This window comes from Rhea pennata, chromosome 1 (genome assembly GCF_028389875.1).
Source record: "Rhea pennata isolate bPtePen1 chromosome 1, bPtePen1.pri, whole genome shotgun sequence".
NCBI classification, from domain to species: domain Eukaryota; kingdom Metazoa; phylum Chordata; class Aves; order Rheiformes; family Rheidae; genus Rhea; species Rhea pennata.
Genome location: NC_084663.1, coordinates 55057628 through 55066978, shown reverse-complemented (window position 1 = coordinate 55066978; position 9351 = coordinate 55057628). Strand labels below are relative to the sequence as shown.

At 44.0% G+C, this 9351-nt stretch overlaps 1 protein-coding gene across 6 annotated transcripts in view; it reads left to right on the top strand.

Annotated features, from left to right (window-relative positions):
* Window positions 1-1512: 1512 nt before the first annotated feature.
* The window catches only part of ZC3H7B (zinc finger CCCH-type containing 7B), a 47333-nt gene continuing 39494 nt past the window's right edge, over window positions 1513-9351 (top strand). For all 6 annotated transcript variants that reach the window (XM_062587345.1, XM_062587354.1, XM_062587322.1 and 3 more), the window contains exons 1-2: window positions 1513-1793; window positions 7968-8028. In XM_062587345.1, coding sequence (XP_062443329.1) covers window positions 7976-8028 — 53 coding nt within the window. In that variant the 5' untranslated portion in view covers window positions 1513-1793; window positions 7968-7975. The remainder of the gene's footprint in view (window positions 1794-7967; window positions 8029-9351) is intronic.

The window sequence follows — 9351 nt, the reverse complement described above, 5'->3', positions numbered from 1 at the left end:
CTAAAGCCTCCCTCAACATGGATTGTCATTTAGTGTACATTTTGCACAGCACTTTCTGCAGTGGAGGCCCAATTTGGCCGGACTTTTTAATGTCATAATATCATTGCCTAAGAATACAAGGTAACAAATTGTGAATAGTTAATAAGAAATAAGTATCATCTTATCAAAAAATAACAGTCATCTTTGGATTGGATCAGAAAACATAAGGAATGTCTAAAAAAAAGTACATTGTGATAAATAATGTGAGCAATATAAGAAAGTTCTCCAATGTCATATGGTACATTATATAATTCGCAGCCTATATATATCATAAATTACCAGTTTATTATGTCAACAGAGCTGCCAGAAGCCAATCCTACTCAGTATAATAAAGTCTATCCTATTCAGACCAGAATGCTTTAAATATTAAATATTAAGCAGGTTTCATACATTTCAGATGATACTTTCTGCCTGCATCCGAACATTGGCTGCAAAGCACAAAGTGACACTGTTTTGGGTCACTGTAAATAGAAAAGTAAGACACTGAGAGGTAAACATGTCACTGATTACATTTGAAAAGAGGTGATAATTTAAACCAGTGTCAGTCTGGAAATTACGATCTGACAGCAGACGAAATCCTTAGGGAGAGGAAAACCTAGCTTACCGGGGAGGGTAGATTAGGAGTTGAGCGTGAAATTCATTCCAGAGGGTTATTTGAAGTTAATGATACTGCAGCTGGGCAGAGATGGATGAAACTCCTGTCTAAGAGGGACTGTGTTTCTCACAGTTCACAATCATCTCCCATGACCCAAGAATAAATGATAAATCCATTCCTGGGGTTGAGCCTGTAGAAAATCAGGCCATTTCTTGGGAGTATTGAAGGATTTGGGATGAAAACAAACAAAAAATCAGTTTTCAAAAACACATCTAAATACATAGCTATCAAAATTTTTGTAAATTTATAAATATATATGTATTATATAGGTATATAACATTATGTAATGACATATACAAAAATGTATAATTATATAATATGTACTGTATATACACTGTGTATCTTTTCCACAAAAAAAGGTTCATTAACTAAATATTTTTAGAATATATTGTATCCAGGAAAAACCCTCAGTGGTGTGGGACGGACTAAATAAGCTCTGTTTGTAATTTTCCTGGCCCCCCTCCAGCAAACATATATGCATGGGCAGAAGGGTCACTTCATGCATGTGCTAATCCCACGAGGGTCTCATAATTCAACTCAGTTCATTGCTGCACCTCACATGCATAAATTACTGTGCAAAGGCAGCTTTGCATCTTCTGCTTTTGTTTGGGGTATGGTTTACATCGACAGACAACCGGCAATGAGGAAATTGTCGTATTAAAATAAGAACGAGCTTCAAACAGTTAAGCTTTTTTTTTTTTTTTTTTAAAAAAAAAAAAAAAAAGCTAATTCACGGAAAAAGTATTTCAAAAACAACCGCAAGGGAAAGATGTATGAATTTTTGTAATGGAAACCGCTAGCCTCTAGGGCCCAGAGGATATGCAAGGAGGCATTTTCTCTTGCTGGTGCAGCTGAGAGAGAGAGAGAGAGAGGGAGAGAGAGAGAGAGAGAGACCTGGAAATGAAAGTAAAGAGATCAGGAGGCACATGGAGGGAGCTGCAGGGGCAGCCGATCCAGAAGCAGAATGCTTCCTTCTATAATTAAATAACATTTACTATTATTATTACTTATAGTAATAATACTTTAATAATATTTCTAATAATATAATACCATTTATCAAGGAAAGTTATACGTAGCGTGGGGGGGAACCCAAGGAGAGGTGAGTCTTTTATTATTGTTATTTTGGGGAGAGGGTTATTTTTTTCTTAAACCAACTATATATATGTATACACAAATGTGTTTATGTATAAAGGGTGGAGTTGAGAAACAAGGAAATCTTGACGTTGCTTCATTAAAAAGTAAACATTTCCAATAGTAACTGCATAGACGAAACGTTTTTTAATTGCCGGTTATAGAAAAAAAAAAAAGTGGAGAAAAATTATGTCGACGGGATTTTGAAGCTGCCCCCACTCTTCCGCCAAAAATGTGGGGTTTGCAAAAAAATAATTGTCAGAGATCCTAATCCCACCCCGTGGAAAAAAAAAATGGTAGTAGTCTAAAAGTGAACAGCTAGCGAAAAAGCCCTTGGGTTTATATTAAAAACTTAGTATTAATTGTGTTTGTGCCGGCTGGTGGTTTCAAGATTTCAAAGCTCCGTTGAAGATCTGTATTTAGGCTGCAGTTTCCCCCTCTTGTTTGGTATGAACCCCATGAAGCAGCAGCAGAGCAGCCCTTGTGGAATAGCCTTCCGGATGCACCTTCCTTAGGGGCTTGTAAAGTTTATCAAATAAGAAGTTTCGTGTTTTTTTATTTTATTTTTTTTTTTATTTTTTTGATGCTTTATATGGTTTCCGGGTTGAAGGGGGATGATATTTTCTTTCCTCCCCCTCCTTTCCCTTAAAGTAGCCTGCCATGCTTCTGGAAATGTGTGGTTTTTATTTAAATAGGTTGGGGGAGGGCAGCTTGGGGAAGGAAGAGGAGTATGTTCGGGTTTGTTTTTCCTCCCCTTTTTTTCCCCTTTATTTTTCTTCTTTTCCCCTCTTCCCCCGGGGAGAGCCTGGCCGCCTGCGGCCGCGGGAGAGCCCCCCCCGGCCTAGCAGGCCCCGGGGGTGCCGCCGGGGCGCGGGCAGGCGCCGCCGCCCCCTCTCGGCCGCGGCCGGGCGAGGAGGCGCTGCTGCCCGCGGCGGCCGCCAGGCGAGGCCGGGGATCGGCGGCCTACGCCGAGGTTGTGTGGGGGGGGAGGGAGGCAGCGAGGGAGCCGCTGCTTCTCGCGTGTGAAAACCGAGCCGGCGCTTTAACTTTTTAAGTGAAAATGGGGGCTGGGTGGGCCTGAAATAAGGAGGGAGCTTTTGGGAGGGGTGGGGGGAAGCGGCCCTGCGCCTCGCGGGCTGGGGCCGGAGGGGAGCAGGGGCAGCGGGTGGCGTGGGCCAGGGCGCAGGGAAGGAGCGGGAGAGGCGAGGCGAGGCGAGGCGAGGCGAGGCGCCAGGGCGCGGGAGAGCAGCCGCTCTCAGGGGCCGTCGCGTGTCTGGGGCGGGGGGAACGGACGCGGCAGGCGTAGGGACAAGGTGGTTGGAGGCGGTGGCGGAGCGCGGCTTTGGGGCCCAGAGAGTGGTCGGGTGTGAGCAGTGTTCAAGCCCCGTGAGCGAGGAGTGGCGGGCATCAGCTCCCGAGAGCGAGCGAGAGCCCTCGTTTGTAGTGGGCCACGTGGCTTGTCTTCTGCTTGACGTGAATCCAGTTACCTGTTCTGCTGCACAACCAAGGCGGCCAAATTGCTGCCCATTAGAGACTCCGTATTTGCAGATTAGCAGATCCTGGAGCCTTTTGCCTAGAGGAGCGTGCGCAGAGCCCGGGGCCGAGTTCCTGTCTCGGCTCTGCAGCCTGCCGCTCACATCTCGGTGCATTAATTTCTGGCTGAAACGTTACAATCGAAGCCTGGAAGTCAGTCAAGCGTGGACACATTGCCATGCCACAAATACATTATAAAAAACTTTGCACAAATTCAATTCTGGCAGGGTTGAGAATAACATCCAGGTCCATAATAAGGTAGAGTTGAGTCTTTCCAGTTGTCTTGTGTTGTCTCTTAGAGTGAATCTATCAAGTCTGTGATTTAGTTAGCCTGCTTACTGGCTTGTGCTTCCTTCGGAAAGCACGGAAACAGTTTTGCTGATCTGCAGTATTTTGTTTCCGTCTGGCAAGTAGTTTGTAACTCATTGACAAACTGTGAATAAAGTCCCCTGTAGATACTGGACCAGAGGGGGATAATCATCATCTCTGTGACTCAAACACTTGAGTTCTGTGGTGGGGATATGTGTGTTCTGGATTCAAATTCTGCTGGTGATTTGAGTAGACAAGTCTGGACAGACAGATTTGGGGAGAAAAGGCTTATTGCTTGATGCTTTCCACTATATTTCTAAATATAATTAAAAAATCAAGAAAACAAAAGTTAAACAGACTTTTTGCTTATAATTAATTATGAATCAGTTGTGGTATGGTGCACATCAGAAGTGTGACATGTACCGGTTGTTGTATATTTGGGTCTGCAGTTTGATGCAAGCGTAGAATAAGGCACCATGAGGAGGCTGGAATGAAAAAAGGAGGCAGAAGTGACTGAGTTTGCTAGGGAGTGGCCCAGGTATGAGGGGCAAAAGGAGTAAGCATGGTCAAAATGGTCAGGAGTGGGGAAGGCATGAGGTGGAAGAGAAGCCTGTTTTGTGTGATGGAGGGTAGTGGTATGGAGTGAGATTGAATGGGAAGGGTCATCGTTCCTGAGAGATACGAGAAGTTATTAGGGTTGCAGAGTGTGGTATGCATTTTGAGGGTGTTACAGTGAGAAGATGAGTCTTATGTATAAGGCTGTGACATAAACATGAGGATGTGACTGAGCTTTGCAGAGGAAGTTGGTCACCTGCTTTAAAGGGGATAGGAATGTGTGGGAGTATCAGAGTGCAACAGTGTGGAGGAGAGATCAGGCCTGTGGAAGCTGAGGCTAGGACTGAAGAAAGTAAACAGCATGCAAAGGATAGAGATCTTGGGGGGGTGAGTTGTAGCAAGGATCAAAACTGTAGTTGGGTATTATGGGACTTACGGAGGTGCAGTAGGTTAGTCAGCCCGCAAAGTGAAGTAAGGATGCCTATAGGTGTGTTGGATTGAGTAGAATACAGTAGGCCAATTTGTCAATAGTGATGAGGAGAAAACAAGCTGAAGGGGAGCTCCAGGATGCAAGAAGATAACTTCCTATAGTTGAGTAAGAAGTTTTAGACCTCACTCCAGCCTTTGGTTGGAGTTTTTTGGCCTCACTCCAGCCTTTGGTTGATAGCATTTGAATGCTCTTCTGTGTGAACATGCAGCAGTAATCAGTTCTGGTTGTAACACACACCCTCTTCCTGCTGTGTAGGATTTTTTATCAGTGGGGTGAAGGTAGCCATGAAAACAGGTACTGAACTGATCTTCTCTGCCTCCCTCCTTGAAGTAGTATTTTAAGAAAAGAGCTGAGGTCAGTAGCAGAGGTTGGCGTAAGTTGTCTATTGCAGACTTTCCAAGGTGATGTCCCTTCTTTTGAAAATTTTGAAGGTGTGCCATAACATTTCTGGAATGCAGCTACTGGTTTAGTGATGACCAGCCAGTGTTGAACTGCTTTCTCCACTTCATCTATACACTCTGTGGGCCACTGCTTCACTTTTGTGCCTTTTGTTCTCTCCCATGTGGCTTGTGTCAGGGAGCCTCAAGAGCCAGGCTGCTCCTCAGAGGAGGTTGAGCCTGGAGCCAAAGGTGAAAACAGCACAGGCAGTGAGTGTGCTCTCACCAACTGGGGTGCAATCCCACTGTATCTGAACAGGGTGGGCAGAGCAAGGTGCTGGTGAGAGGGTCCATCTGCAGTCTCAGACAAGGTGAAATGATGATTCTGGTCCAAGGTCCATCGAGGGAGTCCAGCAGTAGGAGGTGGTACCAGAGACAGGACTGGAGACAGCTTACCGAGAGCATAGATCCAAGGTCTATCTAGGAGACAGGACTGAAGAGAGGTGAACCTACAGTGTAGCTAAGACAAGGGCTGTGTGCCTGGGCCTGAGTTAAATAGAGCCCCTGAGCCATGGGCAATGGGTGGATGGTGGGGGTCTCAGGTGAGGCTGGTCTGGGTGTTTAAAGCTTCTTAGTGCCCTCAGGGCCTAGCCAGTTTGAAACTCCTCCTTCTTCCCTGTGCTTTATGTCATGAACCTCTGTGAGTGTCCCCTTGACTCTTCTTCCCCTCCCCCCCGAATTTATCTCTTCTCACTTTCTGTGTTGACTCTTTCCCCACCTTCATCTCTGGTGACCCTCACAGTTCTGTTCTGCACTGCTCTGGGTAGCTCTGTCCTTTTTTATGGCTGTCACTACTACCTGGTTCCTACTACTTCTCTCCACCTTGTCTGTTCAATCTTACTTCTTCTGACTTTGCAGAACTTCATGCAAAGAGAAATATCATCAAATCAATGGCTTGCTCTCTTTTTCTACTCCCCAAGCCTTTCTGTCTGTAGCTTTAGTGATCATAACCTCAGTCTCCTTGTTAAATTTCCTTCTTTTCCTGATTGCCCATTATCCATGTTATTTATAAATCATTCCAGGCCTTCTGTTCATGTTGTACTGAAGTCTACCTGCTCTTCTCCATCACTTGTGCTCTTCTCCATCACTTCTGCTAAAAGCCTTTATAGAGACCTTGATCGTCACTCACCTTTTCTGTTGGCATCCTGGCTTTCCCTTTCTTGCTGTGCATGCCCATCCCAATCCAAATGTGACTGCATAAAATTTTCCGCCTGCTGTTTGGACCAGATTGCTCTCAAATTTACTGTCTGATGACTTACAAACTGCTGAGTGTCACTTTCAAATCCTTGCATACCTCTACTATGATTTCTTTCTGGTGTTTATCGCACTCCTGTCTTTTTTTTTTTCAACTTTTCCTTCCAACTCTCCTTGGTAGAGGGCTGGCATCAGTATTTCTACATTTTGTATAGTGCAGGGTAAATAAATAAGGGCTTTTTAATATGTCAAGATTGACTTTTTTTTTTCTCACATACCATAAAGGTCCCTTCACCCTGTTCAAGTCTGAATGGCCCTTACATGTCTTAAGATACTTTTAGAATGATAAGAATGGCCTCAGTGTAGAAGGGAGCTGGAGTAGTGCTCTCCAAGCTATTGTAGCTTGGGTTGAGAAGAGACTTTTAGTTTTTCTCATAATCGCTTCAGAGGTGATCCCAGGCTGGGAGCGCAGTGTCATCAGCTCTGTCTCATCTCTGTATTTCTGTGCTTGCTGTCTTTGTCCCCTAGTTACCATTCCTCAAATGCTGAGCATCCTTAGTGATCGCAACTGGAAGATGGCAAGGTTGGGAAATCTGTGGTCACGAGCAGGCCTTCTTGCCACAAAAAGTGCCATCCCTTCTCCCCTTCCTTATTCCTTGTACACCAGCCCTTTGTATATTGTGGGGAGGGCAGGGAGCTGTTCCAGATTTGGTCCCAAACTACAGAGGATGAAGCACATGTATCTAATGGTGTGATTCAAACCCCCTTTAGTTGAGAACAGAGCTGTTGCTCCAAAATAAGTCCATCATATTCCTAACTTGTCTGCACTTAGAGACCCAGACTAGAGCTGGTTGAACCCAGACATGTTACTTTGCCTGATTGTGTCCCTGATTGGGGAAGTTTACTCTCTTTTGAGTCTTCTTAAAGCACTGTCCATCCCAATTTGAAAGACTGCAGCATGGGCCCCTGTCCTCTTTCCTGGAGAGCATTCAAAGGTCTCTGCTCTCCTTGCCTGTAGGGTTTGTCTGCTGATCTTCAGCCTGAAATTCCCATGGCTTATATTCATCTCTGTTCTTCTGTGTGAAACATAGCAAGCAATTCCTTCTTCCTTAGTGTTTCTCTCTATCATATGCTTCCTGACACCCTATATAGGTTACTTGTTTTGTATGCTGTGCTGTAAACAAGTTTAAATCTGGCTCAGATAGGTAGTCAGAACCGCTTATCTTGGGAGTGTCCCTGCACAAACTCCTGAAATCATTGTCGGTGTGGGGAAATGTTGGTGTTGTGACTTTTTTTTCCTAGAAAGCAGTCCCGATTACTGTTGGTTCCCATTGTTTTATTTACTGGCAGTCTAAATAGAGAGCTCAAACTGAAGTAATTTCTTGTTGCTTGTGTATCCTGGCAGTGGCATGTGAGAAAAAGCAGATGCTGGGTAGTGAGTTGCTTGCCATCCTGTGTCTGCTGTGTAGATAAATCAAGGACTTCAATGTTCAGGGCATCTGGTCTGGAACATTTTGTTAGTAGTAAATTCAAGCACATGCGAAATAGCATGCTGCTTAACTGCCAGCAAGACCTGTAATGACTCATTTTGTATTGTTTTTTTTTTCTTCTTCTTCTTCTGCAGCAACTATAATGGAGAGACAGAAGAGAAAACAAGAAATAGAGAAGGGACTTCAGTTCATTCAGTAAGTGGATAACCTCATTGTTTCCTGTGACTTTGGAGGTGCTTATCTTTGTATCAAGGGCTGCGGGAACTGAGTTCTTCCTATTCATTGCTTGGGGGCTGCTGCATGGGGAAGATATATTGGTCCTGAGGATTTTCATTGTGATTCTTCAAGGTGCTTTTTATCCTACCAGCTCTCTAAATTTGAAATGGTATCATTTTAATTTTCTTGGGTTTTGTCCTCTACTGCAGTTACAGAATAATCTTTATAGTCACCGTAATGCTAACATTAGTTGGGCCTTCTGCTTTATCTGTGGCCCAAGGATCTCAAAGTCTTCTACTCTCTACAAGATTATCCTGCCTTTCTTAGCAAGGAAGATAACGTTTTTACTTTCCAGGTAGGGAAAACAGGGTAAATGACTTGCCAGATGTCCCATATCGTACCTGTAGAAGAAGTGGATGATCTGGGCTCTTTCACAGTTGCCAAGCTGGTAGTTGTCTCAGGTCACTCTTCTGTGACTATCTTGTAGCTTTCTAGAGCTTAGGGTGAGTATTCATGTTGTAGGTAGGAGTCCAAGTCCCTCCTCATAAAGTACAATAGTGTTTTTTCCTCCAATGCCTGAGTTAGCAAAAGCCTCAGACTCATGGTGGTTAGGGAAGCAGCAAGATTACAATCAGATTTTTTTTTTTAAGGTCTACTTTGGGTCCTGCATTTATTATGGCTGAATTGTGTGCATCTACACGAGACAAAAAAGCCAGATCTTCTAGGTCAATATCTGTATCCTGGGGCCTGGCAATGATATTTTCACCCTAGTCTGAGACCAAGTGAGGCTGATAAGACTAGTTTCAGAGAGGCAGCTTTGAGGGATTTTTGTGGTAAAATTTATAAAAATGCACAAGCTGCTTGGAAAGAAAATGATTTAGAAATGCAGGGTGTTTTTCTTGCTTCTGGAGTGTATCTTGGAGTCTGAACGAGATTAAGTTTCATTTATTAGCTTGTTTTGATACGAAAGAGGGGTAGCCCAAATTTATCTGCAGCCTAAATACTTCCTACAAAGCCATGACACTTCTGCTGTTTAGTTTTAGGGAGCAGTATTAGTGAAATCCAGAAAAGTTTATTCTCTGGCATTAAGATTGTTTATGTGATGCTACATATCAAGGGTGAACAGGGCTGGGAAAGGTGCTAAGCAAAGGCTCTCTAGAATCTGATGTTTTCTTCTTGAAGGGAAAAAATAAATACTTTGTGAGCCAAACCTGGATGACCTATGTGGTCTGATTTAGAGGATGTAACCTTTTGCCTAAGTGTCAGTGCTCCTGTGGGATGAATGTTCTCCATGTAAGAACT